The following is a 16,621-nucleotide window of genomic DNA, read 5'->3' as shown; positions in this document are numbered from 1 at the left end:
TGTCATACTAAAACTGTGTTATGAATTTAACTTTTCAAATGTTTTGGGTGAACACTCCACTGATCGCCAAGGACTAGAAAACTTTTGGTTAGTAATTTCATTAATAAAAACTAAATTACAATATAACTGATTTAATTAAATCCATTTTTTTTAATTGAGATGATATTATGTTTTATTATTATTACTTAATCTAGTGCTTTATATTACAGACCTTTGTGTAGACCTTGAAATCGTTACACTCATTTCCACACATTATAACATTTCTTTCATATTAAACCAACAATTAAATGTGAATATTAATTTATACACATTATAACATTTCTTTCCTATTGAACCAACAATTAAATGTGAATATTCATTTATAGATACTATAACATCTCTCATAAAACTAATACTAAAATACTTACAACTATTCACAACATTACAACCTGCCCTTCCTAATAAGTTGTAAGACATCTCTTCAATTAAAATTTTGGAAATCCTTTTCCAAATATACATACAAATTACATTTAGCAGGAAAAAATAAAACAAAAACAACTAATATTGACCTCTAAAACACCAATATTTTAGGATTAATAAGCGATTTCAAAATGTTAATAATATCAATAATTTGTAAGATTAAATTCATAATCAGAAGTAACTACCCGCCTAGAATCCCAATCCACGAAACAGACCCGGAAACCGATTTCCCATTTCTTGCTTTTTCTTCATAAAAACCCTAAATCTCTGCAGTAGCCTTTAACCGACTCTTTCACCCACAATTTTTTAGGCCCTGATAAGTTCGGTTCTCCTTTTATACATCCAACGGGTAGCCGCTGCGATTTTCGTGAATTCGTCGGGTTTAAATTTCTCTCAATTCCAGATTTTTTTGGGTGAATTTCAGGGTCGTGGTGTGTTCATACGATCAGGTGCCATGGACCAACAGCAGCAGCAATGGTTGATGCAACAGCAGACCCAACAGCAATATCAGCAGCAAACGCAGTATTCCAACGACGAAATCAGGACGCTGTGGATAGGGGATTTGCAGTATTGGGTTGATGAAAATTATCTTCACACCTGCTTTTCGCATACTGGAGAGGTATGCTTAAATTTCATGTTCCTAGTTTGAATTTGCAGGGTTTTACTACTCTTTCGAGATATCAATTAACGCCTGTCATTTGCACTTGGCCCCGGCCCCAACCAGACCCTGCCCTTTGGAGAAAAAGAAAAAACCAAAGTTCATTGTAATTTGATAAATTGTCAGGTGTTTTTATGTGAACGAGCCTTGGCTAATTTGTATTGGAGTAACACACCTCAGATTCACTAAATATTTCTTTCACCTCGTTCATTAAAACTCCGTTACAATGATTAATTATGCTCAATAGGGCTCTGCTACCAACCAGAACACTTTCATTTGTTCTCATACCAATTCTGCTATAATATGCTCTGTATATAATAGTTGTATACAAATCAATGTATCAGAACATACACACCAAAATAATTACATGCACAACATAATATATTTAAGCATGAAAAAACACATTGTACCCATCAGATAAAAACATATAATACAGAGAACTTATCTTTTTATAAAAGCACCAACTAATTGGCGACCTCAGACGTCCCACTCAGCCATAGACACTGCTGTTCTAACTTTCCTAGCAGCAGGTTACGGCCAAGTTGAGCCAAAGACTCCACCATGGGCAAAGGCCACCCAAGCCCCCTAGGTTTCACAATCGATACAAACAGTGGCTATGAGAAGGTGCTAAACAGAGCACTTTTCTTTTATAAAAGCACGAACTAATTTCAGACCTCAGATGTTCCACTCAGCCATAGACACTGCTGTTCTAACTCTCTCTAGTAGCAGCAGGTTACCCCCAAGTTTGGGGCAATGACTCCGCCAAGGCAAAGACATTCAAGCTACTAGGTCTCACAATCAACACACGCAGTGGCTAGGAGAAGGTGCCAAACTCTAGTATCAATTCTAATCTACAACCTTTTATTCCACATCATCCCGCACAACCTAAGGAAGTGTACCTCCTTTTGTGCTTTGGAGTCTCTCAGGCTGCCCCACTTCCTTCCCAAGGCCCCAACACAGGCCAGCTAGAAAGTCTTAGAGCTCTGTGGCTCCAAGAACTCTAGTTGTTATTACAGGGTCTCCAAACACCTTGCAGGCCTCGCGTAAGGGAAACCTATCCTGAGCAATCCCCTCTCCAAGGCTCCAACACACTTCAAGGAAACCCAAGGAGATTTTTCCACCCAAATCCACCTATCATAAGTTATGATAAGTTAATAAGGTTACAATGGCTCCTGAGCTCACACACAACACACCCAAAACAAGGATGGGAAGAATGAACGCGCATGAATGCTTTTCTCTCTAAGCTTGAAGTTTATGTATGCATTTTTTTTTTTTTTTCACAAGTGGCAACCCAAGAACTAGTCCCCTCGTTAATTCATCCCACTACCTATGAACTTATGATAAAAATCATGACATAACAGTCCTTTTGCCACATAGCAACCCTTGATACTCTCGTCCCCGCTCATTTATTTATTGTCATGACATTTATTAAATGGTAGGTGGCGTACAATTTTTTTTAATTTCGTTCAAGGATTTTGTTTTTAGAACTTTTAATGTTTAATTTCATTCATTTCTCGGTTATGCTGTTGTTGGTTCGGTTATGCTGGTTATGCTGTTGTTGGTTCGCTCTCGACTTCTCCGAAGATCCCTACGAAATTTGAACAAAAACCAGAAAATTCAGGTAAGTACTCTAGCTCAGACTTGGTTTTGTATACAACTTTGGTCTATCCTTTGGAAATTTAGTTACGCCATGGCTGAAAGCTCGATAGAAGATAATTACTTGGATCCTTGGACTCATGTTGGGGATACTTTAGTTACCAACACTGATATTTACACTCCGAGGAGAAAATTAGAAAGGAAGTTAGCCATGAAGCTGACCAATGTTCAATTGAAACCAATGAAACTGGAATCTTGCAGGCGGCTCTATCGACAGTGCATTATCATCCTGATTTTATAATGCTACTCATAAGGAGTGAACAACATGAAACTAGTAGAATTCTCTTTCTGGGAACTGAGCAACTTTTCCTTGAAGTGTACCAAGCATTGTTAGCTAAGATGCTCCAGTTGCCTGCAACTGGTAAGGTATTTACTGATAGAGATCTAACCCTAAAGTTTGAAGGCTGGGAAAATGAGGGAAAGCTTGCCTTTTTACGGAGTCTGTTAAAAAACCCTCATGAATTTATTGTACCAAAACCTAGCTTCACTCTTAGTCGTCATCCAGGGGTATCCTGATGACCAGAAGCTAGATGAAGTTATGTTTGTGTTTATGAAAGAAGTCCTAAAAACGCTAATGAGATTTCCACAAACTTTTCCACTTATTTGGCTAGGACTATCTTTGTTGTCCTGAATGCGACTTCTCAATGGTGTATCTTTAGACATTGTACTTATTTGGTGGACCTCATCTTATTAAATTATCCCAACTTCTTCTCTTTCACCAAATTGATCAAGCATTATAAAAGTAATTTGGGCAAAGAGAAGTTAATTGACATTGGAATTAGTAGACAAAGGATACTGTTAAATGATTTTCATTTTGTGTCAAAGAACAAGAAGGCATTGATTGTTACACCTTTTGCCATTGGTTGTTTGATAATCAAACACAAAAATGCATTATCTGTGATGGAGAAGGAATTAGTCACTTTCAAATTAGAAAAGAATGTATCTTGGCATTTTGACCCTTTCTAGATTATCTCTGAGGCAAGAAGATTAGCCGATTTACCGGCGTATGCTCATGTGTTGAGACCAGAAATGGAGAAACTTGCTAATGTCGAATGTACTGTTGTAGAGGAAGTAAATCTTGATGCTATGAAGATACCTGAAGAAATTATGGTTAGTGTGACTCCTTTTTGAGCATGGGTCAAATGAACAATCTTCATTTATAGTTTCTCAGATAAACACAAATAATGCAATCATTAGTGTGCAAGAGAATTAGTTCAAGAGGAAACTTTCACAGATTGATGTTGAAGAAGAATTACTGACCTTTAAAGTAATAAGGAGCCCGGAGGAGAACAACAAAGAAGCCATTGCTTTCCATGAAGCAAACGATTAGACGGTGAAACAAATAGAACAAGCTTTGGAGGAAGTTGCAGTAAAAGATTCAGGAGCAAGCCTTATAGAATCTGTTACAACAAAATGACTGTTCAAGACTAAAGGAAAACAACTGATGGTAGTAGTTGAAAAGGACATCCACCAGATGGGTCCTATATTCCTATCAACAACTGATTTTGAAAGAAATATGTTCAACCTGACAATACTACAACCAGAGTTTGATGTAGGTATGCAGGGACTTGGTTCAAGGGCCGCTACCATTGATATCAACTTGTTTAGAATAAATGATACTAATATGATCGATTGACACAGACAGACAGGGGAGGTGGTAGCAAGAAGGCTGTTAGAATCCTCTGCTAACAATAAGTAGTATCAAATGGTAGTTATGAAGGTACAAGGACAACCGAAGTATGCAAGGATCGCTGTAAGGACCAGAGTCAACCAGATCAAAGAATTGGAAGATAAAATAATCAAACAATCGGGGATGCCTAAGGACGGTACTGTAACTAAAGAACCATTGCAAATGAAAGATAAAGAAATAAAGAATATGAACACTGGTACCAAACTTCAAGATTGTTATATGACTATTCTCGTGGAGACTGTTCAATAGAAGGGAATTCAGGAAAATCAAATGTAGGAATTAAAGAAATTGTTGGATTTTAGCCAAGCTCAATGCAAGGAGATAGAAGAAAGGCTTAACAAAGCTATTGAAGAACTTAAGAATAAAGAAGAATAACACTCTCAGGAGGTCAATAACTTCAGGAGTACCCTGGATGAGGCTTTGCTAAAGAATCAGTCAGGGGATGCAAATTCAGGTAGAATGAAACTCCTCAAAGTTAAAGTAAATGAATTTGAATGCCAATGCAAGGCTAAAAAAGTGGAGCTCGAAGGGTTTATTGAAACTCGAAACCAAAATATCAAAGGCTTATAGGCCTTATTGAACCAAAAGCACGAAGAAGTTAAGTCCTTGCAGAAATGTTTGACAGAGTCCACTTTGGGGAAAGAAATGCTATTAGAAGTCAAAGACAAAATCTGGCCACTGATTAGTGCAAAAATTGTTCTGTTGAAGCCTTATGCTCAGATCCTAGCAGACAGCGAAAAGAATATAGTTCATAATTTAAAGAACGAAGTTAAAAAGATGATGCCTCAAGTAGAGGAAAGATTTAGGGATATTAATTCTATTGCTAATCTTTATGATTCTTTGACTGATGAAGAATTGCAATGTTTAAATTTTTCTAATAGGGAAGAGGGCATCATTGCACTTGCATTCATCAGAGAGTATAGGAAGTTGTTGCTAGAAACAAGCGATGAAGTTGCCAAGGCTATGAGAGTCATTGAAGGATTTAAGGTTGAATGGGACTATATTCAGAGATTTGGTTTCCCATCCTTATGGACCAATGAAGGTTGGATATCAGAATAGATGTTTCATAAATCCTTGGACAAGTTAAGATGCAGTCTCAAAACCTTTTCGTACGACGAAGTGGGAGCTATTACAAGCCAAGCTATACTCGACTCCTTTCTTTGAGAATTCAACATTCTAACCTTGTTAGATAAGATGGTACAAGTAGTCTCTAAGGTCAAATACAAGATTAATCAAACTTGGTATTTGTTAGAGATAAGCTGAAGTCAATTCACTTGTTAGCAGACTTTAAATGGGAAAAGTCCTTGAAGCTAAAGAAAGGCCTTGGAAGAACAAATATCTCGGCCTCTATTATGCAGGCTACTTCTTTAGTGCCTCCTCTTCATTCGATGAGTCAATAGGTCAAGTTCTTAGATGAAGACTCTCCAACCATTGTTCCAACAAGGACTACGCTTATCCTTGAAATTTGGATTCCGGTCGCTAGTCTGCCACAGAATCCGAAGCAAGTCAAAAAATTTGTTTAAAAGAATAATACTAGTTAGTTTTCTTTTAATTATTTTTATTTCCAAAGGTTGTTGAACGTTATTGCAAGGCAGTTAAAGACAAGTAGTTTATTAAACTTTGTATATAAGACCTTGTTTCTCATTTTGGGGGGGGGGTTGGTAACAAAAGGATTGAATTTTGGAGGTTTAACTATCTGAATGTACTTGTTACACAGATTTATCATTTTGACTGAATAACTCTCTTATGTGACTTAAAATGAATGTCTTGTTCTTTTTTCAACACTGTGTGTGTATTTGCAAAATGTGGTGCTATGAATTGTGAATTTGATTCATGATTGAGATAACTTCTAGTTTACTTAATTGTCTTGCTCTTTAGTATCATATTAATGGTTAGGTATTTAAGGTGTTTGGTTTGCGATTCACAGGCTGAGGCTTCTTGAGCTAGACTCTGTGATCTCATCTCGATCATTAATTGGATTAATTTTTACCTGTTGAATGATGGTTATTTGTTATAGTTGTGTTAATTTTTGTGCTTATGGTTCAATACTAAGTTGCACGAAACAGGGAAACGGGTACGAGTTTTCGAAACGGGAAGCGATACGAAACGCGACCTCCCCAAATTTTGGAAACGGGGAAACGTGAATATATATATATATGTTTAAATATATATTTAAATATATATGTATTTAAATATTTTCAAATATATATATATATATATATTTAAATATTTTCAATATATCTATATATATATTTAAATATTTTCAATATATATATATATATATATGTGCAATCATAAAGCGTAAATGATACATTATAATTTATTACACTTAAACCTTAAGATTTAATTTACATCACATTTACTCATGAATGATCACATAATGAAAATAAAAATATCGGAATATCCAAAAGCAACCTTTATTATATATCCAAATCTCAAAATCAGCCTTTATTTATATTAATCTATGTTGCACGGGTTCTCGCATTGGGGGGTGGGGTTCTCGAACCCGTCCCGGGTTCCTGCACCTAAGTACCGGATTCGGGTACGGGTTCTTCCCAGAAGAACCCAGAAGAACCGGGTTCTTACATGAAGAACCGGTTACCGTGTTCTTCAAAAAAAAAATTTGGGTTCTTTTCCTTTAATGGGTTCTTCGGGTTGGGTTCTTTGGGTTCTTCGGGTTGGGTTCTTTGGGTTCTTCAAAAAAAAAACTATATTAAAAAAACTATATTTTGAAAATACATACTAGGATACGACGTGCATGAATGACATGTTTATGCTACTTATAACTTTATAAGTTATTTCAAAAATTCAAACATAAAATAAGAATTTACATGTAACATTGTAAGATACTAAGATGTCTAATGCCAAAGCAGCGAGTCCAACATTTACTTGACTTAAGTAAATGCTAGACTCAGTTATTTTGGTGAAACTTGGGACAGATTTTGTCACACACAGCTGACTGAGATACACTAGCCAAGTTTCCTACAAACTCAGGAGTACGCTCAAAAATCCTAAAGTATTCTGAGTTCTCAAAGACTCAACATTTTAAACTTTATTTTATTGGGCTGCCTTGTGTGTTTGGTGGGACAACAGTGAAATATACGCTGCCAGCAGCCATAATTTGTACTTTAATGTAGCCACAAGCCTAAAAAAAAACCACAAAATTTATATGTAATGATTCAAAATATATATAGTATAAAAAACGCTCTCGATTTGGAAGCTTCTAAAAATTGTGTTCCCCACTCTGGCTCCCACTTCCAAGTAGCCTTGGTTCTTACACCTATTAGTTCTTTTTTAATAAAAAGGGATGCAATAATATTGGAGGTCAAATAACGTGTATTTTCCAGTTTTTTGGTCTTTGAGGAAGCCATTGTTCCTTAGGCTTTAGCTATTTAGTATTTTTATTTTAGTATTTTAAAATTTCCTAGTTCATGTTTGAAGATGCCTTAAGGCAAATTTTGAATGTAGTATGACAATGGACATATATCATGATTCATGATTCTTATTAATATGTAAACAATGAACAGTTTTTTGGTGATAAATTTTGAAATTTCAATGCCAATGTTGAATGTTCAATGATGTGCATGTTTAAATGATTAAAGTTCTCTTGTTTAAAGTTGAAAAAATATACAAATTCAAATTTCATATATATTATTAATTATAATTTATAAATTTATAATTTATAAAATATAATTATTAAAATTTAATATTATTATATTACCCGACGAACCCACGCACCCTGTTTCCAAAAATGTCGTCCCCGTTCTCGTCCCCGTCCCCGAACCCACGTTTCCTGGCAACATAGATATTAATATATGAGGCTACAAGTACAATAAAGACTATAAGGATGCAAGAGAGAGATCCAAATCAGGATTTTCTGCATCCACATCCCATTCTTTAGAATGACCACTGTTGTATTGGGAATCTCCTCCTACATAGTCGAACGACCTTAGTGCTCTTGATTAAATACATGTTTCATACCCTAGTACCCTACATGATCTTGATTATTGGGAGTTTCCCCTGCATAGAGGGCTTGGTTCTCTTGATTAAATACAAGTTCCATACCCTAGTACATGATAAAATCCAATGGAAACATTGCAATCCCTCCAATCCTGAAATCCTGAAAAACAAATAAGTCTGTTGGATTTTGAGTGAGATCTAAAATTATACTTTCTCCATATGAAATCCAATGACGGCGAAACCACTCTCAAACATCCTGAGTCATTTCATGGTAATGTTAAAAATTTAAGTAAAAGGATGAAAATGAAAAATAAAGGAGAATATCACTTTTACTTTAAGAATTTAACATTACCATGAATTACATATCCCTCAAACTTCCTGATGAACTGCATATCAACACTAGGGCAAAAATTCACTTTTATAACTTTAGACACGCATCTAGAAGCAACAATAAGTCACTAACATACCCTAAAAGTAAATTAAAAAAAAAAAAAAAAAAAAAAAAAAAAAAAAAAAAAAAAAACACAAGTTAATGAGGAAACGTGGGTCGTATGGCCCTGAAACGTGTTTCCGGCCGTAATGGCCATGTTTCCGTTTCAGGAAACGTGGCAATACGGCTGGAAACACATTTCACGGCCGTACCAAACGCGTTTCCGCGTTTCGTACCCGTTTCCATATGGAAACGGACCTCTATACCACGTTTCCTGCAACATAGGTTCGATATCTGTATCAGATTATTTTTGACTCTCCCAATATAACTCGCGACAATATGCCAAGGATACCTTTGTTTCAATATTCATATTATAGACGCAAGTGTTTATCACCTAATTTTGCTTTTATTATTGTAGGAGCAATTGCACTGCTGTAGCGTTTTCTGCAATTACTTTATGCAAAGATTATTTACTTGAATCTTAAGTACACTTTTTGTATGTTTTTGTTCTTTCCTTTTCATATACCTTTCTTCCTCCTTTAGTTATTATTCCTCCCTGGGTACTTGTTTGGGTCGTATAAATAGTGTCATTTGGTTGATGATACAGTTTATTCAAATATACTACAATTCCTTCTGTTTATGGTACTTTATTATTATAAAATCTTGGATACTATCAATAGCTGGTCTTTATCATTTTGCTCATTGAAAACATGCTAGGTATAAGCAAGGAATACCCCTTGTGGTGTGTGGGAGACAAGCCCTAATCACCTAAAGCGGGAGGATAAAATCCTTAATGAATGTCTTAAACAGTTTTCATTTGGGTACAATTTAAAGCTTAATGAAGAACTAGGGCTTCGTTCTTCCAACTGAGTGACCAATAATGATATGTCAATATGTCGTATGGGGAACAAAACACATGTTTTGTGTTTTCGATAACGACGCCAAAATGTTACCGCTCAAACTAACAGGGGTCCTAAAAGGGGACCCTTGAAGGGTTACTACTAGGTTAAAGGCAACAATGGAGTGATAGCCCATTGTCACCTCGGCTAAGGCTACATACTATTTATGGACTTTCACCGATGGGAGGAGACCTGTTATAATAAGGATCACAAAATGGATGGACCAATGATAGAGCGAAGGGTGATCCTGGAAGCCTATTCACAAGAGAGGCTCAAATATGTGGCTTGCTTGTCTTGGAAGACAAGGTGGAAGGCTCTCTAAGAAGGGCATGGGGAAAATTTCTAGGGTTAGGCTTTGATTATGTGTCTTATAAAGGAGACCCCTAAGCCCTAAATTTTTTGTGGAAACTTGGTTTCTAGGTGATCTTTGAAGAATTAATCTTGATAGTGCATGGGACCACACGAGACCAAGTGGACCCGAGTTTTGGCCAAGGGGATAGGATTTAGCAACCAATGATATGCTTGATCTAATTAGGGAGGGGAAAGGGATCAAAGAATGAATTTTCAATGAAAGGAAATGCAAGGATCCTAGTGAGGTTTCTAGCCTAAGGGAAACCAAGGGAAGAATTGGTCTTTGAGCTAGGGCTTGCGATATCTCAAGATCCCACTTTCGGAATCTCATGAAATTTGGAGGGCTTCTTGTGGACACACCAATGCAATTGTGGACCAAAAATTGAATTATTTGGATGGCTAGATTGTGAGATAAGTGCCCTAGGTGAATTAGAGGACCAGACCTATAGAAGAGGAAAGGGGAGAAGAAAAATAGGTTTAAGGTGATCACCTTTGGGTGGACTAGTGCCTAATCCTTTGGGGAGATTGGTGTTAGGTAGAATTATGATTATGGACCTTCGAATGTTCGAGGTCAAGGAGTCCTCTAAGACAACTTTGCTTGGCACTAGGGCAACAACAAAAGCAACTTCAAAGACTTTATACTTTGTTTTGCAAGATAAATGGATTTCTAAGATGAATTTCAGTAATGAAACATCTCTAGGAACATTCATTCATTATACATGGCCCATAAATGAAGCATTCACTATCTAGAAACAAAATTTCCACAACTTCACATAAGAGATGCAACAAATAAGCCTAGTATATTGAAATCCCAACAACAATGTATGTGACAAAATTAGAAAGATTGAATAACATTAAAATGTACGTACATGTATAAGAATATATCCAACCATCCAAAAAGTTGCCATTAAGAAGCTCCAAGACACATGAAAATTATCCAAATATCAAAATTCATTCCATACTCCAAAAATTCGTCCTCCAAGAAGGATAGCGAAAATCTCTAAAGGGATATTGGTTCCAAATCCAAGTGATGATTGAAAACGAATTCACATCACTTTTATTTATACACTTCTAAGGAGTTTGATTTAGTTAATTAGGCCTACATTAGCTCCTACAATAAAATAATGTGCAAAATAACTAACTTTTGGTGACAAGCCCACCAAACTAGCTCATAAACAAAATAATAAGCCCCTCAAGAGGTCGAATAGTGAATAGTGCCTACTGGAGTCCATATGTGCCATACATGTGTAGATGAACTCCCCCAGCAGTGGACAAGGGGTTGGCCCCTTGTAATAACTTGTGGTGCTCCAAATGACAAGTGGGGGCACACAAGTGTCCTCATGTGTCTCCTAACAAATCGAAGATGCCCGTAGATCGCTTGTAAGGGCTAGGATGATGGTGTAGGTGATGCCATATTGTTATGCAAGTCCTGGATCATTTGCCAAGTGTATGGTGCAACTGTTGGGCCGATTGGGCATGATGGATCGATGCATCTTCCTCATCCAATAAGTGAACCACGAGCAATCTTTGAACGGTTGTGGGGATCCATGGAGTGCTATCTGTTGCTTTGGAGGCCCATGGCTCTCTACACACACCCTACATGTGCCAATGTAGCTCTCTGGGGGTTAGGACTCTGTATAGGGAGACCAAACCCAAATGGAAATCTTGCATAAGATCCAATGCGTACCCTTGCCTTCCAGCATACCAATTCCTTAAAGAAATCAAGTAAAAGAGTCTATAAACCGTGGACAACAAGTGGGCACTTCGCAATAGCATGCCCTTCCATATTGGGCTTTGGCATGTGCTAATGTCTCCAAGCTCCAAGGAGGGTTAACCAAGCATCCTATTAGGTGGTATCTACTTCTAAAGGGTGTGGTATGTCTGTAGTACATCCCTCAAATGGTGGTGGCATGTGGCACAATGATGGAATGGAGAAGGGAATGAAAGGGGCAACCTAGATCACATGCCATGGTACAAGGGTAGCTAATAAAAGGGGAGCCCACACTTGGGTAAATAATGTATAGGAGGGAGCAATCGTGGTGAATGAGTTACCCCAACCTTGATTTTTCACCCTTCTTCATATGCCTTTGCTTTTTTATGATTTTTTTTGATTAACTACTTGGGGCTCTAGGTAATGAGAGCATGACGCGTAAAGTATAGCAATGGATACCCCTTTATAAGGTGGGGTAGTTCATCACCCACTGGGGGTGGGGACAATCATGGGTTCTTGAATGATAAAGGAGGCTCATCAAGGGCCATATAGGAACTAAGGTGATGGCAGATGGCCATGGAATGGGGTAGAGCTCATGTTATGGCTTTTGCCCACGTGCTAAATGTTTTTGTCTCGACCATCTTTTGCATTTTGTGGTACAATTTCCTGTTGAATGTAGCCAATTATGCTTTTTTTTTTTTTTTTTTTCTTCTTGTTTTAGCTGCATTAACCTATGGGCATCATTCCAGGCTCGACCCAAGGTATGGGGCAAGGGGAGGGGGTGGCTGATCTTATGTGGACCCAGGTGGGAGGAGAGATGATTGGTGGTGTAATGTGTGAAAGGCGAGTAATATACGTAAATCAGGGAGTGGGGCCATGTAACCAAAATTTGGGGTTTCCCATGTAGTACAATCCCTAAAACCAATATGTCAGTAAAAAAGATCTCATGGGACTAGGGTGGATGGTTAATATCCCAAAAGAGACCTAGGGGATAAGAGCACAGACCTAGACCACTCTTTCCATCGAATCCCCCCATTAATCCATGCCCAAAGCTTCCGTGATAAATAAATTAGAATACTCAATTTCCAAATAACAAGACATACCTTCAGGTTTGGGAGGCCAACCTTCAAACATATGATCATGACATATGGGTGAGGGACCACATGGCTAGTTCAGGTGGCGGAGAAATGGCACATCAAGCTAGTTGGTGGCTTCAAGGGGCTGCTGGTTGTCGATTGAGGACCATCATGGAGAATTTTTTTCTCCTAGGGATATCACCCACAATATGGCGGGTAACATCTTGCTCGAACTGGGACATGATCTCTCGAAGAAAGTGGGCGAAGCTACTCAAACGGGAGGTCATGAGGACACCAACAATCTCTTGGTCACCGCAGACCTGTTACCTGTACATGTCAAAAACTAAATCCACGTGGCAACATGTTTTTATGATGTCTTATGATCACTCATGCTTAGTGTTAGGCCTTAAAATCAACAACAAAATAAACTATGCAAATCTAAATGCGGTTAATCTATCCTGAGAAATATCATATGTCCTTAGTTCTAATGCAAAAAATTAGCATGCAATGCATCCTACCCTAACATGCATAGAATAAAGCTAATATTAAGTGTAATCATAAAGCCAGTGCAACCAACATATCATCAAATGAATATACATATGTCGACCTATGTGATCACTCATGTAGCAAACGCCAAAATGAATGTGGACAAAATCACATGGATGATAAGGTCGGTGAGAGGTAGGAAAATGGAATGCCCACACATGGATGATCACGTGAGAAGAGGTAAGAAAAGGATGTAATCTAGTCCATGAGGTCCTCTCTTCTAACCAAAATATAGAGATGTTAATGATTAGGCTCATAAACCTTTGATGTATGGCAACCTCGGCCATATTATTTCCATTATGGCCCTTATCATTTATGTCATATTTTATTGTTTCTACAGGGTCATGATTAGTAGGCAAAGGAGACTGATCAGATGGAGAAACACAAGTAGGTTGCCCATGATGATCATAGTGGAAAGGGGGGACTATAGATTGGTCATGATCCTGAGGGGGTGCCCAAGGAGATGAAGAATATTCAATGAGGGGTTCTTTCTTGACATCATACTTAGAAAGGGGAAAGGGCTGACGGTCACTCGGGATCATTTGAAAAGGGGCAAGGGATTCACTTGTGGAAGACTTGAGGTGATGAACAAGAGGATAAGGCAAAGGGTAGGGTGAAGTATTATATTCTACGAGTTTTTCCTCCTCAAAATCGTCCTTTTTGTGCTAGGGAAAATAATGATCCTTCTTTTCAAGGGTATCGATGGATATGTCATCATAAATAATGCCTAAGAGAAAGGGGAGACCACTCTCAACCTCATCTTCCTTGTTAGTGTCATAAATGGGAGCACAATCAAATTGAGGACCAAAAATTTCCCATTTCCCCTTTTCAATGTGGAAGTAGTCTTCAATGTCATCTTCCAAGGGGCTAATGGGATCACCTTCCTCAAGGTTTTCAAAAGGAGATTCATCAGGAGTAATATCCTTGAGAAAGGTAAGGTTAGTCTCAACTTCACTTTCCATAGCCTCATCATCCCAATACATGTGTTCTCAAAATCAGCCCGTTCATTATGTGGACCCAACTCATGAAACAGATCCTCAAGGTTATCTTCATCTTGGTTGGTTGACGAGTGAGACATCTCTTCTTCTCTCTTCTCTTGAAGAACAAATGCTAAGGTATTTGTTACATGATTTTGGTAATATGCTTCTAAGAGGAGAGCATTAGTGGGGTTTTCTTTATATTCACATTTCATCTTATGAAGCTTCACCTCTTCTTTGTGCAAACCAAATAATACTTCATTAGAATTACATTCCCTTACTAATCCCCTGCATGACCTACCATATTCATCCATTCTTTCTTGATTGATTTTGAGGCTTAGAGGATCCAACTTTTCATCATCAGGGGAGATGTTCCTCTCCTTTGTGATGTTCCTTTTTCTGGTGTTCCTTATGGCTTGGCTCGGATGGACTTCCAGAGTTGGCAGCAGACAGGTCACAGGTGCAGGTTAGTGTCATTAGTGGGCCCAGGGGCCTTTGGAGGGGTTTTGAGGAGTTTTTATGAGGTTCGATAACATTCGCTGGTATATTCCATCATCCACATATTTTGCCTTTTGTTCTGTTGCATTCTGACAACTTTCAAAAAACAGAGTTATTAATGGGCTTGACTCAATTAGTTACGCTTAAGGTGGCATTTTGAGAGGAATACTTGGCAGAACACTTTAGTGTAATAGCTTGTTGGAACCAAAACGAGAAAATCTACAGGATGGGATAGTTAGAAGTGATTTTCATTGCCCTGAGGAGGCATGGTGGCCGTTTTCCCATATTAAAAAGAATATTTTAATTAAGGGAAATGTGTTCAATGATTAAAATAATAATAAAATAGGAGTTTCTGGAGGGGCCCATCAGATCTATAAAAAGGATGAGGAGGAGACCATTAGAGGACATGTTGGATTTATGTTTTCTTCTTGTGGAGAGGTTTGATAACCCAGTTCTCTACTTCAGTAGTAGCCCTAGTACGAAAACCCTCAGGTGATTTAGATAGATGGGCGAGCACCCATCTCCCCTTCGTGAATTCATCCAAAATTCATAGGAGAGCTTAGCAGTGGCAGTTCAGTTCAGTTTTGGTGGAGGGCCAGGGCAACATTGGCACAGATTCTTGAGGCCAGTTCGATCTCAGCTATATCAGTGGTTTTGGCATGTAAAACCCAGTTTATATATTATAAATAAAGCTGAGATTTCTTTCTGCTCATTATTGTTATTTGCAGTTTTATGTTGTTAAATTTATATGGCAATCTTCTATTTATGAATGAAAATTTTATTTGAAGTATGTCTGAGTTAAATTTTCAACAAAAGCGCAAATTATTGCATTTGGAATATTACAGTGGTATTAGAGCTGGTTTTCCTGCCAGCCTGAGGGTTTATTGCAAAGTCAATATTTGTGGGTGTCGGTGTTGGAGTTGCTAGGGATTGAATTATTCCCAAAGAAGTCGAATATCCTCTGACCGCAAGGGTCAAGGTTTGTCATTTGTCAAATCAAAGTCCCCATAGTATTCATTCAAGGAGGCCAAATTCATCAATACGCCAGAGTTACCCCTGTATACTGGGAGTCGCAATTGCCAAGTTTAGGGCGAATTTTCTCTGCTACAGATATGATTATATTGAAGGATGCCGCACTCACTGTGTTATCACATTATTTCTGGGCATTGTAATTAATTTTGTAAGCGACCAAATTTAAAAAAAAAATCTTGGAGGCCAATCATAAGCGGAGGAAGATCGCAGTTGTGGTTGGCTGAGAACCTTAGACATAAGGTTATCATCAACCTGCCAAATCAACTGGTTGCATGCGTGTAGGAGTCTGTTTATGGGGGCAACAATTACACGTAAGCACTTGGTGGGCCGCAATTGTGAGAGCGCATGGGGACGACCGAACGGTTGCCTGAATTTGATGGCAAAACATATGGGCGATTCCAACTGTAGCCACACGCACTGAGGCTGCATGCGTTGAAGTAGCCGTAGCTGGGCATGAAGTAGACTGAGTGCAAGTGTATTGTCTGTGTTGTTGCTGTGTACATGTGCATGATGGAAGGATTGAATATTATAGTGGCTGCACTAAGTACGTAATGTTTGAATGTGGCTTCTTACTATGCAAATCTCAGTGGATTGCACGCAGAGACTAAGGGACTGTGGTCGAATAGTTCAGTGGGGATTTGTGCCAGCAGATATCGTGGCACCATGCAACGATTGAAG

General features: G+C 38.0%; 1 protein-coding gene across 2 annotated transcripts in view; it reads left to right on the top strand.

Annotated features, from left to right (window-relative positions):
* Nucleotides 1-646: 646 nt before the first annotated feature.
* Nucleotides 647-16,621, top strand: part of LOC149230312 (polyadenylate-binding protein RBP47B'-like) — a 57,778-nt gene continuing 41,803 nt past the window's right edge. The window contains exon 1 of one of the 2 annotated variants that reach the window (XM_089378942.1): nucleotides 647-1,078. In XM_089378942.1, the coding sequence (XP_089235068.1) occupies nucleotides 914-1,078 (165 nt within the window). In that variant the 5' untranslated portion in view covers nucleotides 647-913. The remainder of the gene's footprint in view (nucleotides 1,079-16,621) is intronic. The other variant, XM_089378943.1, reaches the window with a different exon arrangement.

The sequence above is a fragment of the Pinus tabuliformis genome, chromosome J, assembly GCF_031772625.1.
Source record: "Pinus tabuliformis cultivar Carrire ecotype Pingquan chromosome J, CPIR1, whole genome shotgun sequence".
In the NCBI taxonomy this organism is placed as follows: domain Eukaryota; kingdom Viridiplantae; phylum Streptophyta; class Pinopsida; order Pinales; family Pinaceae; genus Pinus; species Pinus tabuliformis.
Note: the sequence above shows the minus strand (reverse complement) of the source record. Positions and strands in the feature narration are given on the sequence as shown.